Below are 22,991 nucleotides of genomic sequence, written 5' to 3'. Positions count from 1 at the left end.
AAACATACCTTTCAACATAGGTGATTAGAGTACTTGGCTGCCTGCTATGACAAAGCACTTGGGATTCCAGCTGATATTTCCCAGCTGCCCAATGATTGCCTTTAAAAGCATTCCATGAACCAAGTGCACATGACTGATGGGGTTGCCAGGAATCACAGTTGTGATAGCAACTGTTCATGAGAAATGAGGGGGGAGACAATCTCTTACTGAAGTGTCCCACAAAACCTCTGTTGCTACACATGGAAGTGTCTTGTGGCTTCCCTGGTAGCCCTGAATTGCTGCTGGTGAAACATCTGCTGCTGTACCTGCCAGGGAACACATGCTTGGGAGAAATACTTCAGTTTTGCATCAGGATAAAGGTGGTGGAAGTGTGTTTTCATCACCAAAACAGTCTGAGTAGGCCTTTTCATTGTATCCTATTGTTTCCTTCCTGCCTAGTGTCACAGTCTTACTCTCTCTTGTGCCAGCCATTCCACCTGGCAGGTGGCCACAGTCTGGATGGTGGCACCAAAGTAGAAGCAAAGAAACCAAGAGCAATCTGAGTTTACAAAATTTTGAAATTTGATTGTTGCCTATTTGTCTGCTGTTGGATTCAGTGCGTCTGTGTGATGGCTGGGATATCTCAGTATGCAGTTATGAAAATTGTGCCTTTTGCATGCAAAATTATGTTGGATTTCTCGGCCAGCTTAGACTGAATCATGTCTGTTCTGAAACTTGATTTGTTGTACAGACTGGAAAATATTGCTTCATTACAAGCATTTGTTTAGGTTCCTCTGTAGTGCCTATTAATTCTCATTCTCTTTCTAAATTAACTGCTTCCCAGATTTGTTATTTTCTGTTATACTCCTAGGAAACCTGAAATTACAAAAGGCTGTCAGTCAGTTGTAAAAGAATGTGGAAAAATTCCTCTCATCTATTAAGCTCCTTGACTTACAAAGCAATGCCTGAGAATTTAAAGACTGATATAAAACCCAGCAGATTATAGGATGAAAAGCATGACCTTGTTTGAATTTTGCATGGATAAAAGAGAATGTGCTTAAATTGAATTAGGGCAGCTTGGCATCATACTCCCACAAAAGTACTGTTGTCTTAGGAAAGCAGTTGGAAAGTGTAAAGCAAGGATACAAGGAAGCCATACCAATATAGGATAGATGTCATTTGCTGATAAAAATCCTTTCTGTTTAAGGTGTGTTTGCTGTCAGGGACAGCTCTGCATGTGTTTGACATGATTGCATTATCAAAATTAGGATGGAGATATAAATCCTGTTAAGTAGAACACTGTGAGCATGAATTTGACCTCTGTCTTTCCTCCCTTCCAGCTTTCTTGGAAAGACATAATATTGACACATAGTCCCACGTGCCAAGAATTGTAAAATCTAACAATCAGGATTTTAGATACTAGTTACAGATAAGCACTGGTGTGGTTTTTTTCTTTTTAACTATGTGGTTATATTTAAGAAAATGAATGGATATTTTTATTAGAATAGGATTTTTGGTAATGTTTAAAACATTGCAATATCATGTTTCAAAGTTTCTGTAAATCACAATCAGAACCTTCACTGGGAACAGCCATATTATTTTGTCATTATTATATGGAATTGCAGTTGTGGATTGTGGTTGTGGTAATTGTAGATTATGAGGGTGACGAGCTCTATGACCAAATTTCTGTCTAGGATAACAACATTATGATGGAGTCTAATGCACAAAGCTCTGCACACCTTCAGAAGTAAAAAACTCCTTTTATTTGTTGTGAAAGGATGGGAGTTTGGGGAGAGGATGTTGTTTTGTTGTGAGTTTTTTTGATAAATCAGTTTCTGTTGTTTTGCAAAGAATTCTGTTGGAACAAGGGTTTTATTTCCGGTTCCAGGGAACTTTACAGTTTTACAAGGTGTGATAATTTAAAAAAATGAAATTAATTGAGTTCATTTTAAGGTATTGTCAGTAGTCAGTTTTGGCTAATTTTCATCCCAGATGACAAAATTCTCATCTGTTCATATACCATTCTCAGAAAAAAACACTGATTGTTCAGAATTGTAACAGTTTGTTTGCAATGGTCAAACATGCAAGTCCAATGACACATCATAGGAACTTCTGAAAGGTGATTCTAGCATTGTCCCTGTGGAACATTTGTAACCTAATATCTGCATTTAGGTTTACAAAACTCTCTGTGCGGTGGCTTTATAGATTCTGTCTTTACATGCAAAATAACAAATTAATAGAGTTTGTGAAAATTTATCAGAAACTACATTTGATAGAAATGCATATTTGTAAATAATTTTAAGACATTTAGCAGTAAAAGAAATATCCCACCCTAAACAATCAAAGAAGTCAAATGTTACAAATCTGTACTTGTATTTATCAAATAGCTGCATTATTCATTCATGTCTTTGGAGTAAAAGATGAGAGTGCTCAGTTAGATGTGTTGTTATTTTATAAGGTATTATATATTATTTTATAGATACTGGGGTTTCTGGACTGCAGGGTCTGCCCAAAAGTACATCTTGTTTTCTGAAGAGCACTTCATCTGTGCTGTAACTAAAGATGAGGATGTTTCTTCTTCTGGCTGGGGATTTTTTACTTAAACAATGCAATTACTATTTTTGAACTGTAAAATCACAAAGATATTAATTATTGTTTACACTTATGTACTGAATTGCCTAAACTTAAACCTTACATTAGAAAGGAAGTAATAAGTTCATTGTGAGTGAATGACCATTTTGGCTGGAATGAGGTGTTCAAACCCCTGTATGGATTTTGTCTGTGATTTTTTTCAGGGAAAGGCAAACTCTACATGTTCGGCAGTAACGACTGGGGCCAGCTAGGACTGGGATCAAAAAGCACTGTCAGCAAACCAACCTGTGTTAAAGGTTTGTGGGCTTTTTCTTTTTTCTTTTTTTTTTTTTTTTGTCTTTAAAAGAAAAAAAAAACCCTTGTGAAAAGGTACTTCATAGGATGCAATTCCAAAATAACTGATTCTTTCTTATTTTTCATCACATGTGCACATTAGTGCACAAGATCAGAAATGTAGCTCTAAAGGATCCCTTATTGATTTTCCATTACTTCAGATTCTGAGTCCTTTTGCATCTGAGGATTACTTCAGATACATAGAATCCTGTAATTTTTGAGGGCTCTGACTTTATGTAGTACTTGCCTATTCTCTCAAACCACATCTTCATTTTTTACTGCAGACCATAATCAGATGCTTGGTCTCTGCATGGTCGATGTGTTTGAAGGCATAGTTCCAGCAGCATTGTGTAACCTCTGTGTCACTATTTTCTTAGCAACTTTGTAAATTAAAAAAATCTATCAGAAACTTTTCACAAGTACTGTTACATTTTTAACAAGTATGAGAAATGCCCCAGGGGACATAAATGTTAATACATTTTTATGAGGCAGTAAAATAAATTCCTGTATTCTTTCACGTGTTGGAAAATATGTTTTCATTGCACTGTGATCTTTTTGATCTTTCCTAGCTGTTTTTATCTTGTCAAACAAAGCTGAGTCAATACTTTTCCTTATCCTTTTACTTATGTCAAGTCAGATCTATCCCATTAGCACATTTCTTTTCACTATTAAATGTTTATCTTCACTCTTTCTGCCAGCGGATCGATCTGTTAGCTTATTGTTAAAAACAAATTATCCTGCTTGTTCAAACTCTGTTCTTCCTGATTTAGTTTATTCTACTGTCCTTTATTTGCTCCTGCCTCCATCTCTCTTCAGATTGAGAATGCAGCTACTATCAGGTACACATCTTCTGTCAGCCATGTGAGAGATTGATTCCTACCTTGGCTTAAATAGATTTGGTTTCAAGTTTTGGGTTTGCTGTTGAATTGCAATGGAGAATAAAAGATGAAGAGAAGATGACAGCAATTCAAACCAGACCTGGCATCCATTGAAAAAAGTCACAAGAGGGGTGTCTTTTTTCTCTTGGCAGTAGACAGCAGGAGGAAGTCCTGGAGCTTTTCACACTAGCCTTTGGTCATCACTTGGCTTTGGGAATGGGATTGCAAAGATACTTTTAATTTTCTGCTTGGAGCCAAATGTTTATGTCTGCATGTTTCTGAAAAAAAAGTATTTCTGGGACTTGGTTAGAGATTAATGACATTGGTTATGAAAAATCACCAGCAACACTGTAAATATAACATGTTTCATAATATACAATTGGTTAGCTTAAGTAGGAGGAACTTTAGGGATCACAGGCTTCTGAAGAGCTGATTAAGACCATCTCTGAAGCCGAAGAGTGTTGGGTCATAAAGATTGTAGGAAGAAACCACCATTGGAAATGTTATGGTTCCACCCTGATGGTAGTGGTAGGTGTTGGATAGAAGCAGGAACCTGAATTTGGACAAATTAAGTTTGTGTCTGTGTGACAGAGCAGGGGCAGTTCATGCTTAAGGTGATAGATTTGTTTGGTGACTTGGTAGAAGGCACCTTAATCTGGATGTTAAAGAGCTGATGAAAGCTGATCTGAAAGGGCTGAAAAAGGGTTTGTGAAAGGGATGATTGTTGTTAACTTTGTTATGGACTAGTGCAATGGAAAAGCAATTAAATATTTATTATGTAAAAATAATCCTGGTTTAGAGCATTGTATAGGGGACATGGACATGACTGAGAAAAGATAATTTGTTGACAATAAACAGTAACTGGAGCAAGGATGGAAAATTCAGAGAGACATTTTTCCTCTCTATTTCTGAAATGGAAGACACTTTTCATAGGAGAAGAGGAGCCCCTGTATTTTTCTCTCTTTCCCACCAAAATAACTCCTGACTCCCCTCGCATCCATTCCCAGTCTTTCAAAGTGACCAGACTGCAGAGTAGTACATGCTGTGGGAGTCTCATCGGTGCTAACTCAGCTGAAATGGAGACAGGGTGACACAGGCAAAAAATGCAGGCACTGGTCAGGTAGGGCTGCCCTTGGCAGTTGAGATCGGGGACCAGGAAGTGATCAGAGCACAGCAGAAAAGGGATGGGAGCACAACAAAGGGAGGTAGGAATGGTGAGGCAAAGGAACAGGATGGTTTCAAAGATTTACAATACTGGGAAAAGTCTAAGGGGGTCGTAACAATAACACTGTTAATGAAAACTGAAGACAGCTTAAATCATTAATTTCATCCTGCAACTTAATATTTTCTTTGAGGCATATCCCATGAATGGCAAATTCCAGGGACTGTGGCACTGGGGTGAGGTAACCATCATCAAGTTAACTTGAGTGTTTTAAGTTTTAAGGTTTGACCTATTTTCTTATCTCGGGGGAATACTGATTTGATAAGTCATGTGCTAGATTCAAATGTGCAATGAATTTTGTAATAATTCTGTTTGTAAAAATGTGAAAAGAAGAAATCAGAGCTCCCTCTAGAGCATAGAACATGTTGTTGTTGAACCAGCTATCAGTTTGTTCATAACATCCCCTCCTCTTTGGTTTTAATTCTTAGCTTTAAAACCAGAAAAACCAAAACTTGCTGTTTGTGGAAGAAACCACACCTTAGTTTACACAGGTATGTAACCTCTATTTCATACATATTCAAGATGCATTTCTTCCTTTGCTTTCGTGCAAAATTAATTAGGAACCTCAGAAGTGTTGAAGAAGGGGAAAAAACGGTCTTCTAAAACTCAGGGGTTTGACATCCAGTTCTTAGAATTCCGAATTTTTTAGAATTTTTAAATTTATTCTGAGCAAATGCATTTATAAACTAATGTTAGATAGTAATTTCCTACTAAAAGACATATGGAAAAATTTCTTGCTGGCATTTTAGGTGTGGTTAACAATTATTAATATGTCCTTTAAGCCCTGTAAAGATATATTGTTAATTTTATATACATCTGTACTCAAATTTACCTTTGATAAATAATCTTTATTAGTGTGAAATATATATTTGAATAAATATAGTAGAACTGAGTGTTTTCAAGTCTTCAAATTTTCCTGCATTTTTGGTTACACAACATAGTCTGCTATTTCAGTGACAAGTTGCTTTATTAAGCTATAAATAAATAAACTGTAAATATGACCTTAAAAAAAAATGTGTAGAGACACAGTATACAGAGAATTTATGAAGGTTCTTGTCATGCTTCTATAATTTATGTAATGGAATAGCCATCTCTGTGGTTGCAATTCTTTAGCTTTCAGTAATGTTGTAAAGAGGATTGTTTGATTATTAGGAGGTTTATATACATGGAGACCCTGAACAACGTAAGTAAGATTGTTTGAATAAAATAGATCATATTAATAACAATTGAGAATGCAAGTCTGCACAAGGTAAATATTAAGTCACCTTTGGTGTACACCCTGGCTAGGTAATTTGTGGCCATTATATGTCAGTTTATTTATCACATTTCTGTCTGGGTTTCTGTCAATAATAGGATGTATCTGTTTCTTCATAGATGAGCACTTTAGATGTGAAACATACTAAAATTAAAAGTATAAATCTCAAAGTTCTCTAAAGAGAAGTTTAAAATTGAAGATTTTTTGTTGAAGATATCTGTCATCAGTGTTAAATTCAAGATTCTAGAAAAACCACCTGGTTAATTTAATTGGAAGTTATTTAAATATTAAAATAAGTAAAATGTTTCTAATAAAAAAACTGAGTAGAAATATATTTCATTCACAATACTCAAAATGATCAAGTTATTAATTTGTTTAATTTACGTACTAATACAGCTTCAGTTTTTCTTGTATGTGACATCCTGCACCCTTTTCCTCCCACTTCATCTCAAAATATACATTGTTTGTGGAAGGAGCTGCTTCTGGTTGCCAGGGCTACTGGTAGTTCATTTTCTCAGAGCTCTTGCAGAACTTCCAATCACATTTATTTTTACATCAGTCTCCAGAATAGTGGGAAATGCAGCAAGGTCTTTAGGAAGTTCTGCTCCAAGTGTGTGCAGGAAAACCTTGCTAGCTGCAACAGAAACTGCTAATTTCAGCTAGAGGGTGTTTCTGGGCAATAGACCCTAATGTTTTTGTGATGTTTTTTCCATTGAAAATTAAATCACTTGTTCTGCTTTCTTCTTTCTCTCTGTATTACCTGTGCTTTTCTGTATGCAGAAAAAGGAAATGTCTATGCTGCTGGAGGTAACAGTGAAGGCCAGTTGGGATTAGGTGACACAGAGGAAAGGACCACATTCCATTTAATTAGATTTTTCACCAACCAGCACAAGATCAAGCAACTATCAGCTGGGTCGTACACCTCAGCAGCAGTAACTGGTGAGAACAAATGCTAATAAAATCTATTTATGTGTGTCCAACCTGGTTCCAGGAAGACATTTTGTCCAGTATTCTGTCTGTATATGTGGGTGCATTTTCTGTCCTCACTGTCTTCTTTCCTTGGTAGCCACAACCATTTTTTGTCAGTCAATTTCCTATTTCAACAGTCTGGTAAGGGGTGTATGTCTCAAAAACTTCTTAGAGTTTTTGTGAAAGTTTAGGAGAAATACTTACAGAGGAGGAGTGGTATGAATACCCTCAAAATGGAAAAAAAAAAATCTTCAGTTTATTTCCAGGGAAAGCAGCTGCAAAACATGAATCCTATGAAGACTAAGTATCTTTAATTCCATCTGTTACTGCAGCTATTGCAGTCCATCGCTTCAGGCTGCACTGCTGTGTCATTCCTTACTAATTCTGGGAGAGGCTGAGCCTCTCACCTGTTTCTCAGGTGGCAGAATTGTACCAATTTTACATCACAACATGCTGAAATCCGCACAGTTACAATACTTCCAGTCACTGGATGGGTGGTCCTTTATTACCCTATAATGCAATTTTTCATGTCTTGCTGTAAAGCAGTTTTTTCTGTACCTGTTCAGGGTAAGTTATTGAGGCTGTAATTTCAGAACTTGAGAGAGATGCTAGCCTGCTTGTTTGGTTTTTGGGTTTTTTTATGCCAATTGCTGATATTCTCCTGAGTTTTTTTGATTTTTGGGACAATTTTGAATTATTTTAACTCCTAACACTACCTCAGTAGTACTGTAGGTGGTACTTTTTATTCACAACTTATTTACCACCAATAAGAAATACACATACATACACAGAGAAGAGTTTATAAGATTTTATATCTTCTAGAAGAATCTACAGACTTTTCATGTTGTTCACCGCCTTTTTTTTAGTTCTTTTTTTCTTTTACTATTGCCATTGGTCTTTGTTTCAATAGAAGCTGGTCTTAATAAACCTGGAACATCTACTGTTGTAGTTTAAGGAGAGGAGAATGAAGCTGGTCAATATAACTACCTGTGAGGAGAACTGAAAGATAAAGCATGAATAATTGGGATGCCTACCAAAGTCAGAACAGAAAATAAGTTTGGAAGACTGAGAAAGGGGTGACTTACACCTAGGAATGAGATGATACCTTAAATTCACTGTAATATTTACATACTGACCTCTGGCAACTGAATTGTCTCACTCAGTGTTCCTCTATCTGAAGGAATGTTTTTTTACACAGTATTTTTTCTGTTGGTCTTTATGGCCTAATGTTGGTTATGTGTAAGTGTTCTGGGTCACTTTTGAAAAGCTTAGGAAAAACCCTCTTATTTCCAATTCCTTTTTGCATTGAGCCAAATTATCATTTATATCCTTGAGATCATGACATTCACTAGTATCATATAGAGAGTTTCTGAAGTACTTTTCAATAAATAGATTAACTTTTATTAGTTTTTGTTTTAAATCTATTAACTATCTGTGTCTTCATTGTAGAGGATGGGCAGCTCTTTGTGTGGGGTGATAATTCAGAGGGGCAGATTGGCCTGGCCAGTGAAGCCTCTGTCAGTGTCCCCTGCAAAGTGGATATTGGAAAACCTGTTTCCTTTGTATCCTGTGGATATTATCATTCTGCCTTGATTTCAGGTGAGAGAATGGGAATAGAGGTTAGTGGAGACAAGGCAATAGCTTTCAAATATTGTTTGAAACTTGATATAGTTGTTAAAACTCTATAGTTGTTAAAAACTGCCACGTGACAGAAAGCCTCCTATGTAGAGAAAAAACTTGCAGTTCATTTTCTGCATTTGCACATTGTTGTGTGAAAGAATATTAGAAATAATGAAGTATCTTATTACAGTTTGTTTTTATAAAGGTTATTGCATATATTGTGGATTAAAACCATGGTTTCAAAAATCCAACTTTTTTGAGTTTTTTCTTGTTTTGGTGCTCAAACAATAAACTTTATCTTCTCTAGAAATACCAATATTGAACTGAGATGCTATTTTATGAGGAAAAATTAATCTTGTTAGAAGTAAAAGATTGTTGTCCAAGTTTGTTTATTGGTCTTAAATGTAAGTTTTGAAATAATTTAAACTGGCAGTATGTGATAGAGGAGAAGCAATGCTGCAGTGAGCTGTTGCCTGATCTCCAAACCAAACCAAACCAAACCAAACCAAACCAAACCAAACCAAACCAAACCAAACCAAACCAAACCAAACCAAACCAAACCAAACCAAACCAAACCACCTCCCTATTGCTTTCCACCTCTCTCTTCCCAGCTCTCCATTGGTTTCCAAAGTGAAGATTCCACTCACCTTTTAATAATGCCAGTATGGATGAATGATCAGCCAGTATTGATGGCATTATGTATGAGCAGCTATGAATTCCTCTCAGCCATATAGATTTACATTATTAAACTTTACTGTTTGGTCCCCTTAGAGTAATTAAAGATTTCAAAGGATCAATAGTTTTGATTGTAAAGCTTTTAATGGGTACCCAGGAGCTATTCCATCAGATACCTTTCCCAGATTACTTGATAAATGTTACTTTTCCACATACAATATCTTTATTACTTTCTGAGAACATGCTGTTAACAGAATGAGAGCTTGCTACAGTGCACAAATATTAATTAGGTGTTAGGCTGGTAGTGTGCAACTTTTTATTACAAATGCTTTATTACAGTAAATGAATTAAGTGTCTGGGACTGATCAGGACCTCAGCATCTGTTAGGAAAAACACAGCTTCCTGGACTCAGAATAAATGGGGGAAAAAAAGATGCTTGCTTCAAGGATGTAGTAGTAATGTGTGCATCTCTGCCTTTGAGCCAAGGGCTGAAGTTCCAGGAGTGCAGCAGGGTGTCACAAAAGTTCTTATTAGTAGAAGGGTTGAGGAGAAACATCTGAGATTAAAGAGAGAACAGTGTGTGCCAAGTGCCCTAAGGAAGTGGAAACTTTTGATGGAAGGGGATAAGAAAAAAGGCTTAGAGTTGTACCTGGCTAAGAAAAATGGAGCTTCTTAAAATATTGATAGGAAGAATGAACGGGTTATCACCTGTAAAAATGAGGAGTTGGTGAACCTATTACTACTTAAACAGGCCTGAGTATGAGGTCGAAAATCTTAATTTTTAGCCTTAATATCTACAAGTCCTGCATGAATTCAGTCTATGTCACTGAAGCTACTGACACACATGTGGTCTTGTTCGTGGTGAAAGCATAAATTTTTTTAGTACTTTCCTTGGTCCCCTTGCCATCAGTTTTATTTGACTGATACTTCAGCTGCCATAAAAATTTAATATTGGGCATCCAAGTACTTTTGCAGAATCGATCTTCTGTTGCACTGCTGTCAGTGTGTATCTACACAGTGTTTAAAAATTAGCTTTATGCATTTTTTCTGAGTATACCATAGTCACAGGATGTGTTACTTACCAGTTATTACAATACTGTAGAATTACCACATTTTGATTTTTAAACATGAAATAATACACTCTCTTTAATAGTGTAACATACTTGCAGGATTTCAAACTTGGTAGATGCTGTCAGACTGAACTGATAAACATGGCACCATATGGCTCCCTTTCTTAATATGTTTATGTTTGACATAAGGTGTGTGCTGGCTGAAAAACCTGTTGGGAACACAGACATATCTGGGTTAAAACTAAAAGGTGGCTCATGAGGACACTAGGAAACATAGTGTGGACACAGAGTGCCCTCTCCAGGGCAGGATGTTCATTAATAAGAGAGTATTGAATAAAAAAGTGGTAAAGCATAGATGCCAGCTTTTTTTTTCCTTTTAAAATGAAGTTCTTATTTTTTTTGACATTGCTGGGTTTTAGACTTTTTTTTTAGTAGACTTTTAACTTTAAGGTGGTTAACTGCTATAAAGACAAGAGCAATGCCTCTTATAGTTCCAAAAAGTGATGTCACCCTTCTTCCTTCTGCTTTTAGAAGGCTTTCTTTGCAGACAATTAAATGCTGAACATGTGTCACCTGTATTCTGCCATGTACACGTGGACTCCACTGATGCCAAAGTGGTTGTAGAATAGAAGAACAGAATAAATCTTGAATATTTTAAACAAAAAACCCCACCTTCTGGAATTTAGACTATGAACATGCACAGGCAATGGCTAACTCAATTCCATATGCAAATTAGGAAGTAGTCTGATTAATCAGTTCATATTTGAAAGATGATTGTTTGCTCCCTTTCCCTCTCCTTTGCGCTTGTCAAAGAGTTCCACTGAAAAGAAGTTCTTAGTCTGTAGCTTCCAGCTCTCTTCAGGATTTTTTCAGTGTGTTTTCTTTCCTTCCTTTTTGCAGGCTTTGGACATTGTGTCCCAGTGTCAGGGTTTTGCCTCAGGCAAATCAACAAGAGAAATAAACTGTTGGGAGAGTGTAGCAACAATTTTGAGCACTTATACAGATCTTTATTTGACTCTCCTTTGATCACACACTCAGGAGGGGACAGTTTTTCAGGAAGCATTAAGCTTGGCAAGCATGTACAGCTCATTTGTCCACTGCAGGAGATGGAGAGCAGGAAAAGCTGATGTATCTCACCACTGCTTGGCTTCTACAGCAGAATTAGATGTGTGGAGACAGAAAGGAATTGAATATATTAGACCCCTTCTGGTGTTTCCCCTGCCTGAATTGTAACTGTAATCAAGGTCAAGATAGATTCTTACTGAGAAGATATCTTTTCATAAAGAGTTTTGCAGGTTCCTTGAATTCTTTTTTTAAATATATTTTGTCATTATTTTTAAGGATTGGTTTAAGAATCATTCATGCCACAAATACTACCATGCTCTGAATTTCAGTGTTTGAGACAGTTTTAACCAATTTGATTTTAATAGATATTTCTTTTCTTTTTCTTCTTAATTTATTCAAGAAACGTTAGAATTATCCAAGTCTTTTGTCCACTCATTTTTGTCCCTCATTTTCCACCAGCCAGATCTCTTATCTATGCACTCAAATGCACATTTCCCTTTGAGGGACATTTTCCATTCATTTGTCCATTTTCTCGATGTGCTCCTGTGATTTTAAGTTTAGTGATACAGAAAATCACATTAGGGAAAGTTCAACGTGTGAGAGTGTGACTCATATGAGAGGAACAAATTAAATAACCAGGTTTTGTTGTGAACAGAGTGTCCTTAAAATTCAGGTGTACTCCACACAGTACATCATGTCCTCAGCATGCAGATGCACTCAAAATTTATCTGGGTTTGACTGGGTTCTGTTCATGCTTGATTGCTATTTTTCATAGTTTTTAGACCACTATTTGCCTAAAAGGGATGTGTAATGTATTCAAAAATTGCTTTGGTAAATGGGTTTATCTTTGTTAGCTGGATTATTAAGTGGAAAAAATGTAATAAACTTGATGAGTTTGGGAGGCTTGGCCATTTGAATCTCTAATCCTCTTAATTAGATAATGATTGGATTAATTTTTTCAGTGCAATAGTGTTTAAGAAGAACTGCTGGTCTCTTCAAAGAGAACTGCATAAGTAGTTATCTCCCAAGTGCTTTTGGGTTTTTTTAAACTTGTTTTTAGAAATATATGGCTGATCTAAGAGTACTGAAAAAATACTTACCTTCCAAAAAACACAGGATTCTTTTTGTTGCTTTTTTTTTTCTTTCCACTTAGGATGCTTAAAATCTCTTTTTGTCAGCAGAATGTTTTGGTTACAGAAAACCTCACATTGCAGTTGATTTTTATCTTTTTAATTGGGCCACTGTTTTAGAACAGAAAATTGGTGCTGATGCAAATAACAGCAAAGTATTTCTGCATATAGATATAAGAACAAAATCAGAATTAAAACAGGAAATCAAACTGAACAGAGAAGCTTAAGTTCATAGGTTTAAAATGTAATGAAATGTGCTTTTTGCAGCTGAGGTAATTTGCTGGTTCTTAAGAAGCACAGAAAGATTGAAATGACTGCAAAAAATTCTTAGAAAAGAGGTGTAGAAGAATGTAAGAGAGCCTTGAGGAGATGAGGCTGAGGGGGAATCTCATCCCTGTCTGCAGGGAGGGTCAGGGCATGGACCAGGTTCTGCTCCATGGTGCCCAGCAGTGGGACAGGAGAAATGGGCAGGAACTGATGGCCAGGAAGTTCCACCTGACCACAAGGAAGAATTCCTTCACTGTGCAGTGACTGAGCACTGGGACAGACACCCAGAGATGGTGTGGAGCCTCCCTCACTGGAGATATTCCAGAAATGTCTGGACACAATCCTGTGCCATGTGCTTAAGGATAACCCTGCTTGAGCGGGTTGATTTTCCATCAAAATTCTACACAAAATTATTTTCTGTTTCAGTTCAGATTCTTACAAGCAATTCGTCATTTAACTTAAATATTGATTACAGAGGGAATTACCACCTCTCAGAAGCAGGATGCACGTGGTTTTGTTTTTCCTGTGACTACATTCATTGCAGGCTAAATAATGTGATTTGGAATTTGTAAGGGACTCAGATCTAGCACCTTTGTGTCCCATCAAAGCAGAGTGAGGGTGAGGGGCTTGGAGCAGAAACCCTGTGAGGAACAGCTGAGGGAGCTGGGGATGTTTAACCTGGAGAAAAGAAGACTCAGGGGTGACCTTATCGCTCTCCACAGCTCCCTCCAAGGTGCCTGTGCTCAGGTGGGGTTGGTCTCTTTCTCCAGGCAGCACTGACAGAACCAGAGGACACAGTCTTGAGCTGTGCCAAGGTAAATATAGGTTGGATATTAGGAAAAAGTTTTTTACAGAAAGGGTAATAAAGTTCTGGAATTGTCTGCCTGGGGAGGTGGTGGAGTCACCATCCCTGGATGTGTTTAAAAAAAGACTGAATGTGGCACTGGGTGCCAGGGTTTAGTTGAGGTGTTAGGGCTGGGTTGGTCTCAATGATCTTGAAGGTCTCTTCCAACCTGGTCAATTCTGTGAATTCTGTGCTTTTCACAGCTGTTTGGGCATTATACAAATATGTATACTGTAATGTTCATGCATTTTTCTGTCTTTATAATTTGTGTCTGCAGCAGTCTTGACAACCCATTCTTGCTCCTGAGTGTGTGCTAGAAACCATAATTTGTTCTGTATTTTCACAGGAGATGGTGAGCTCTATACTTTTGGAGAAGCTGTGAATGGGAAACTGGGATTATTCCCTGAACAGCTGAAGAACAATAGAGTCCCACAGCCTGTACTGGGAATTATGGAAAAGGTTAATAAGGTTGCTTGTGGTGGAGAACACACTGTGGTGCTGACAGGTATGCAATTTAACTGGCTCTTCTTACAGCCCTGTAATTTAAACTCCATTCACTCTAAAGAATTTACATCCCACTGAAGTGCTGGATGCTGTTCCTAGCTGGAGGGCCATTGTACACCAAGCAGGTAGAAAACCATGCACCACCCAGCTAAGGCAGGCCTGTGCTGCACTGCCCATGTCCCTTGGCTACAGGATGGACTTGGCCAGGTGATTTTAACGGAGGGGCTAACAGACAGCTCCTGGTTGACACCACTTGCCTGTCCTTGCTTTATCTGGAACTTCAGCAATGTGAATGTCCTTTTTATTCAGTATAAAATGCTGAAGTTATCAGTATAAATGATGTGTAGAGTGGTTTTGTGTATAAGAAAATACTGTAAGAGCTCAAACTGAGGTAGCCTTCCATGGATAGGATCTGCAGAGTGTGCTGGGGTCCTTTTCAATTCCACATAGGTCGGGACTCCCAGCCTCTGAAGGGACAGAAGGTTATTCATCCTGTCTTCTTTTCCTTATAGTCTTACCTCCAATAAATAACATTTTAAGAGAACTTTACATAGGCTGAGTGCCTTTTTTACTGGAATTGTAATAAGGCAGCACCACCTGGTGCAACACAGATGATTGATGTTTTTTTTCCTCTAAGGAGCTTGAAATTATTATTGCAGTGAGAGGGAAATTCTAGAGGAAAGCTTCCATTCTGTAGTAAATTTAAATGCTCTTGAATATTTAGGAAGGTATGTAGGAAGTCACTTTTCAAGTAGCTTCACTATCTACTGCATGCCTGAATGGATTAAATATCTCTTATTGTGATACAGAATTTGCTTGTGCCTTTGAGCAGAATCTTTAGCATAAATATGAAACCAGTACAGACATTTGACATATTGTGCAGGTTATGAAAATCAGCAAATACAAATGTTACATATTAATTCACAGGGCCACATATATAGTACTTGGAAAATGCTGTGTGTTACTGAACTGTTAAATGGTTGTCTGCCAGTGGTGACTGAGCTTTTCCAAGGCATTCATGCAAAGCAGTGCCAGCCATTTCTTTCCACAAATCCTATCCTGACCTAGAGTGGTGTAGAAGCAGGAAAGGTAAGTTTGACTTTGCCTGAAGATAGTTCAAAAAATAGCAGCTTTAGCTTGTAATGAATATAATATGTGTAAAACTGAATAGCTTGTGATTTTTCTTCTGCCAAAATAAAAAAGCTGCAAAACCAAGATATATTTAGATATATAACCAAGATATATATATTAGATATATAGATACCAGTCCTTAAATCTGTATTCTAATCTGTATTCTCTGTGGTTGTCTCTTGACAATCTTGTGGTGTGCATTCAAGGTTATGTAGCCAAACTTTCTAAAATATAAACTGAAAATCTAACTGAGGGATATTGTGAGTGGTGTTGTGCTGCAAGCCATTGGAAAGAGTAAAAGGGGAAGTGAAATGCTGGGAAAGATTATGTAGTGAGTCAAGCTGCAGGATTCTGGCTAGTTTAAAATTCCTTTGGGAAAACAATAAAGAGGAAATAGCAGTAGCTAATTCAGGAAGGAATATAAACATTTGTCTACATTTCAATGCCTTTGTCTCCCTTCTTCCACCAAGATACAGTCTTACCCTGACAGGATGAACTTGGCCATTCTGTGTCACAAAATAAATTTATTTATGTGAAATCAGATTATCATTATTAGTGAGAAAATGGCCATAAATTTGGGACCAACAAATGCATAAATCATAGCATTATTTTATGAGTTATAAAGTGAAGTTTTGTAGAAAGAATTTGATTATCATCATTGATTATTTTTTTAACCATAAATCTGAATTCAACCAGTAGATATTTTGATTTTATGGTGTTTCATGTGATAAAAATAATCATTATAACCAATGACTGTTATAGAGATTTAGAAGAAAGGTACAGACCTGGATGCCATCATCATTGTAGTGAAATCTGTACTAGAGCTAGAACAAAGAGGGAAATATAAATGCCATAGAAAAATGCAGTGAAAAACATACTGTAATAAATATGCATATATGTAAGATTTGCTTGCTTATGAAAATAAATTCTTTGGTAGAATAAGTAAGAAATTCAACTGCTGGCTGAGCTGGCAGTTGATGATCAAAGTGTTGAGTGCCAGAGGACCTAGTTGAGTCATAAAAAAGAGGAAAACTATATCCTCCAACAAAATACATTTCCTGAAGATTAATAGTTGTGATAAGAGTGAAAAATCAAATAGATGTTTTTTAATGTGATTCAGCTGTTATTAAAAAAGTGACAAATGTGAACTTCTGACTAAGACACTTTGAGTGAAACAGTAGAGAATAGTGGCGATGTTGTATCAAATGAAAGATACTTCGTCAGAAGTGTTAACACAGAGAACATTTTCTGACTCACAGCAAAATTTGAGCAAAAAGTTGTGAAAAGAGGTAGATACAGGTACTAAAAATTTTAAGAGACTGTGACATACTTACATTAATGGCTTTGCACCAGAAACTTCACTTGAAATTGGTCCTAAATTACATCTTGAGGTGAAGTGGTGTGACCAGAAACAGAGAATTCTGATGAGATATCTTCAAAGAGGGGCAGAAATTTACACTTCTTTTAAGCTCATTTTCATAAATTAAGAAAGTAATACAATTTTGAAGAAACTCTGAATTTCAAGTGTCATCCTCCATGAAAATGGGTGCTGCTTGCCTTTATTAACACATTATGTACTGGTGTGGTTCTCATCCTTTCAGGATGTGACATTTCAGTCTCAGGAAATGAGAATTGACTGTGTGACTATTGAATATTCCCTTGATTCATCTATCTCATTTGACATAGCAAAAACACAAGAGAAAATGTCCTATGGAAAAACTCTTGCTCATCTTGGCTCATTTCTCAACATCATTTCTATTTAGAGTTTATCAAATTAGAAGAAAGCATAATTCAGTTATCTTAGAGAGTATACGGAAAGTTTCTTCCTGACTTTCATGTGTAATTAGTCTATTCCAAAGCACTTCATATGTTTTTGGTTTTTTTTTTTTGTGACTGTTGTCTATAGTATTGGCAATTTTGTGTGGTGAGAACCACTGTTATCTGGGTTTTTAAGTAAAGGTACTGCTTGGAATCTCTACAAGCATCAGAGTAAAAGGTAGAAAGCATATATTAAAATAATTCTTTGGGTTTTTTTCCTCTGAAATTCTAAAATGAGAAACTCAATTATTTTTTCCCAGAAAATAAGAATTAAATTGTCAAGAGCAATAATTTAAGGAAAAGCCCAATTTTTAAAAGATTAGTTTTAGAAATATTGAGTGTGGTATTGGAAACCATCATCTTTACAAACTCTATTGTTACCTCTGCCTTTAATATTTGCAATTGTTCTAGAAAATAAGCAGAATTGCATTTAAAAATTCTATCATGCAAAATCTTGATAGCACAAAGCTTTTCACTTCATGGCAGTCTGTCAGCGAGTCTGAGAAGATCCTGTCCTCATCTCAGATTCATTCACTCAGAGACTGAGAATTGCACCAGGTTCCCCCAATGCCTGCAGGTACTTCCTGCTGCAAATGAAAGCTGTTGGTGTCATCACTTTCAAATTAAATATGGGTGAGCAGCAATCCCAATTTGTGTGCTTTTTTCAATAAGGTGTTTTAAAAGGTAGAAAAATAATGAATCTGAATCTAGAAATTGGAAAAGAAGAAACAGATTATTTGGAGTGGCCTTAATCTCTTGCAGTTTTTTCCGATGAGGACAGATCCTCTGGGAATAATTTTTTCTATAGAAGGATATATTACTTCCTTTCATTCTCTGAAAGGAAGGAAAGCAAAGATAGCTCTTCAAAGGAAAAAGTGAAGCAGACCTTTGAGAATAAAATGTTTGACATAAGAACATTAGTGCGTTAATATGTAAAATGTTGGATTTTTCATCTTCTGTTTCAAGGTCTTTTAAAAAAAAAAGAAAGCCAAGGCACCCTTTTGAAAGGGGACAAAAAGGATGAAAAAACTCTACCTTTTCCTGTCAGAACTCACAATTCATACCATATAGGATTATTAGATTTTTCAAACTGTTCTTAAGTCTGTATACTATTTATACTGAAATCCCCAAATCCAGCTACTAATTCTGAATTAATGAACATTGTGTTGACAGTTGATTTTTTTACAGTAACATTTTTCAGCATAAGCTGTTTAAAAATAAAGCTATTGTGAGAGTGAATAGTTCATTGGAATAATAGTCATAGTAAAAATAATAAGAATAATGGTGATGTTCAAGGGGATTGAATTTGGACAGGCCATCAGGATGATTAGAGGGATGCAGCACCTCCCCTGTGAGGAAAGGCTGAGAGAACTGGGGTTGTTCTGCCTGAAAAAGAGAAGGTTCTGGGCTGATCTAATGGCTTCCAGCCTTCCAGTGCTTGAACAGAGCCTACAAGAAATAATAGAGAGGGATTATTTACAAGAGCCTGGACTGATAAGACAAGGGGGAATGGCTTCAAATTGACAGAGAGCAGGTTTAGGTTGGTTATTAGGAATAAATTCTTTACTGTGAGAGTGTTGAGGCCCTGGCACAGGTTGCCCAGAGAAGTTGTGGATGTCCCATCCCTGTGTTCAAGGCCAGGCTGGATGAGAGCAACCTGGTCTAATGGAAAGTATCCCTGCCCATTGCATGATGTTGGAGCCAGATAATCTTTAATGTCTCTTCTAACCCAAACCATTCTATGTTACTATGATATAAGCTTACCTGTCTGCTACCTTTTTAGTTCTGTGGATTTTTAGCTTCATCTGTAGCCTTAGATACATAGCAGGGAATGCATGATTCTGAAAAACATTCTTTGAGCCCCTACAGTTCTGTCAGCAAATGGCATGTTGTAAAAAATAATATGGAAGCTATAAAGCTTTTTGCCTAGGAGTGTTTTATTGATAGTGCAAATGATCACAGAGATTACAAAAGATGCCTGCAAAGATGGAAGATAGCACAGCTACAGGGAAATATCCCCTTTCTTCCAAAAAGAGGACTAGGAAGTAAAGAAGCAGCTCTTCCAGCACTCAGGTGCTGGAGGTCACTTGGAACAGCAAAGCCATTGTCTTCTGTGCATCCTCTGCAACCATTTCTCTTTATCCTTCAAGGGCCCTCTCCTGGGCTGCTGCTGTGCTCAGAATGATGAAATTCACCCCTGCCATTTTATCAAGTGTGTGAGGTTGCTTTTCCATACTCTCCTCTTTCCATGCGTTTATAAGGACAGATGGGAGGAAATACCTCATTTCTACTGAAGGGGGTTATTAGTGAGGTGTGACCCCACTTCTGCACCAGAGTGGTGAATCATTTAAGAAAGGTGCAAGGTTTTTTTCTTCCTCTACCCTGATAATTCACTAAAAAGCAAATTTAGGATGAGCACATTTAGGTGCCACTGGTCCATAAGGGCAGCAGAAGAAATTCTTCATCATATAAAGGCACTCTAACCTGGCTTGGGATTGGCCTTTTTCCTCATTTTCAGTAGAAACACAGGAAAGAAAAAATTCCCTGCACTTTTAAAGTTAACATTTGAGAACATCTCCCTCTCAACAAAAATGCAGAAGACTTTGCATGTTTGATGCTAGGATTAAAGAAAAAAAAAAACTTTTAGCTCATTCAAAGTAATTATGTTAATCAGATAAAGCCATGTAGTTAAAATATCTGCCAGTTTACAAAGAATTGTTTAAAGAAATTAAGTACTTCTAAACAGAATTTTTTGAATCAGTCATCCTGAGAAAACAGTTTACTAAAATAAAGACGAGGCTTTTGTTTGCTTAGAGAAAGCTCCTGTCTTTCAGGAGCTTTCAGATGTAGTTTCTTGATTATTATGCAGGAAGTCTAAATATTATAGGAAAATTCTTGCTACTTTTACTTTATAAAGCTCCCAAGAAGATTTTACTGTCTTGCACTAAAATTTCCAGCAGAGGGAGCTTTACCATTACGTTTAGTAAAATAAACCAGATTTGCTCAATACTTTTTGTCTACAATTTATAAAAAATTTGAGACCATTGTGCTTTTTTTGTTTATGGTGTGAATTCATGACATCTTATTATGGAACAATTTATAAGGAACAGAAATGAAAATACTTTCCTAGAAAGAACATTTCCATATGTAGTGATACTATTTCATCACAGTTCCTTTGAAGTTGGAAAGTTCTTTTAACTTAACATAGAATATTTTTTGTCAATTCATAATCTTTTTCATTTTTTCATAATAATTTTTCAAGTGCTTTGAGTAGGAATTCTCTCACTTTTCCTTTGTTGCCTACACGCAAAAGAAAAAGAGGCAGGAAATGAAATTCTAGGAAAACTTCTCCTTTTTTTCCCAAAGAACTTCTCAGTTCAAGCATGACCTCATCAAGATTTCCAAGCTTCACAATCTTCCCCTGTAGTCATGGAGTGCCAAGGGTGGACACACCAGGAATCTTTATTGCTTTGGAGAAGCTCTCATTCTTTTTCCTGGCACACACAGTCCATTAAACAGACAAAATATAAATGTGGAAAGATGATTATTCTGTCACAAGATAGCACAATTATAGTGTTCTCTGTATTTATTGCAGGACTGATTTGGTAGCTGAGCAGAATACTGAAACCAATTCTCTTACTGTTCCAGTCTCTTCTCACATACAAATTATGAGGTCTTGTCTGTTGTATTTAGGGCCATACAGTGTTCATGGAGCTAATGAGTAATTAAAATAAGGCTATTGTGAAAATGCATATAAATGTATAAACATTTAGTCTTTAATTTATTGCAGTATGTAAGTTCCCATACAATTTTTAAATTTTTGTTTTGTGTACATATGATCCATGGATTATTTTGCACTGATGTTAAAAAATATATCACACATTGAACCATTTACAATTCTTTTCTTTGTATACTTCAGTGCTTCAATTCCTGTTTTTAAATTTTGTTGTATGTTAATAATTGATAAATTAATTGACTAGTTGTCACATTTTTAATTGATTAAACATTTTTTTGAATGATGTTTATGTCATTCCATCTGGAGAATAGAATTTAGGCTATTATATAAATATATGTATAAATTATATACTACATATAATTATTTATAAATAATATAGTTATATAATAAATAATATAACAAATAATATAATAGTATAATACATTATATAATTATATAACAAATAAATACGTGTATAAATAATATATGTATCAGCATATTTGATGTTAACTTTGTCTGTATATTTTCAGAGACAGATGTTTACACTTTTGGACTTGGACAGTATGGGCAGCTGGGACATGGAACTTTTGTGTTTGAAAGTTCAGTACCAAAGCCTGTGAAACGCTTGAAGAGGCATAAAATTTGCAACATTGCATGTGGGGAAAACCACACTGCTGTGATAGCAGGTATGGGAGTGCAAAATTCTGGAACCACTTCTAGAACTCTCTATTATGCTGTAAAAGCTTTCCTTATACAATGAGCAGACATATCCATTACTGGTTCTAAGGGTGAAATGAGCCAGTGAGAAAGGTGACTTCAACAGGAATTTCTGACTCACAGCCATGCCATGCATAACTCTGGATCTCTTGGGCAATTATAACCTCCTAATTATGCCTTGCTAACAAATATTCTTGTTTAGAAGCCATTGTTTTTCTGTATAGTTTAAATTTTATTATTATTAGTTGGGGTGGGTTTTTTTACAAATTGTCTAGACCAACATCTCAGACAGTACTTTGTCTGAAAACATGCATATTTTTTAATAATATTCATCTGTTGAAGATCTAAAAATAATTGTTCAGATTTTGCTTTTGGAAGGGAAATATTTCTTACTTTCATAGCCTGTTACTTTATGATGGTTCTGTCCTGGTTTTCTATTGAATCTTTGTTTTAACATCCTTTTTATTCCCACATGCAGAGAATGGCCTGATGTTTACTTTTGGAGATGGACGACATGGCAAGTTAGGATTTGGAGAAGAGAGTTTCACAAATCTGTTTGATCCCACTCTGTGTTACAATTTCTTGAAGTTCACAGTCCTTTTGGTAAAACCTTTGCTCATTCCTCTCAGACATCATATTTATCTTTTTATGAAACAGATTATTAATGAGAGTGGAAATATCATTATAGAATTATTTCTTTCTATAACATTTAAATAGTAGACAACAGAAACTGAAGGAAAGAGGATATTTTACATGCTTATCACAGTGTTCATTTAGTTTAGAATGTCTTTGACTTGGGCTTGACATACAGATTCATCTTCAGGGTTTTATTCAGTACTCTTGTGCTATGGTGTTTTGGTCTTCAGAGCTGTGGTAGCTCATAAACTGAATTATTTATTACTCCTGGATAGTTGGAAGTATGGGAAAATTTATATATTTTCTGTAAACACGAGAGAGTAATCTTTTAAATTTTGACTATTTTTGTACAGTGGGATATTTTTAAACCTCAAGAAAATTTGAGTTTGTTTTTTTTTAAATCCAAACTGGACAGGAAAGCAAGAATAGTAGTTTTTTTGAGAATTGTGTAAGGGAAGTTGTTTTCATCAGCTTCTTGAGGTGTGGAGGAAATGTCAGAGAATTGTCAGCATCAAAAATGTTAACATGACTCAAGATTGAAAAAAATTTGCAACAGAAGTTTATTGATCAC

At 36.1% G+C, this 22,991-nt stretch overlaps 1 protein-coding gene across 1 annotated transcript in view; it reads left to right on the top strand.

Annotated features, from left to right (window-relative positions):
* Nucleotides 1-22,991, top strand: part of RPGR (retinitis pigmentosa GTPase regulator) — a 39,418-nt gene that overhangs the window by 6,211 nt on the left and 10,216 nt on the right. Inside the window, exons 3-9 of the mRNA XM_059493891.1 lie at nucleotides 2,775-2,867; nucleotides 5,433-5,495; nucleotides 7,040-7,198; nucleotides 8,678-8,827; nucleotides 14,246-14,404; nucleotides 21,598-21,753; nucleotides 22,263-22,387. Coding sequence (XP_059349874.1) covers nucleotides 2,775-2,867; nucleotides 5,433-5,495; nucleotides 7,040-7,198; nucleotides 8,678-8,827; nucleotides 14,246-14,404; nucleotides 21,598-21,753; nucleotides 22,263-22,387 — 905 coding nt within the window. The remainder of the gene's footprint in view (nucleotides 1-2,774; nucleotides 2,868-5,432; nucleotides 5,496-7,039; nucleotides 7,199-8,677; nucleotides 8,828-14,245; nucleotides 14,405-21,597; nucleotides 21,754-22,262; nucleotides 22,388-22,991) is intronic.

Source organism: Ammospiza nelsoni, chromosome 2, assembly GCF_027579445.1.
Source record: "Ammospiza nelsoni isolate bAmmNel1 chromosome 2, bAmmNel1.pri, whole genome shotgun sequence".
Classification (NCBI taxonomy): domain Eukaryota; kingdom Metazoa; phylum Chordata; class Aves; order Passeriformes; family Passerellidae; genus Ammospiza; species Ammospiza nelsoni.
The sequence above is the reverse complement of the archived record's forward strand: the minus strand, read 5'-3'. Positions and strand labels throughout refer to the sequence as shown.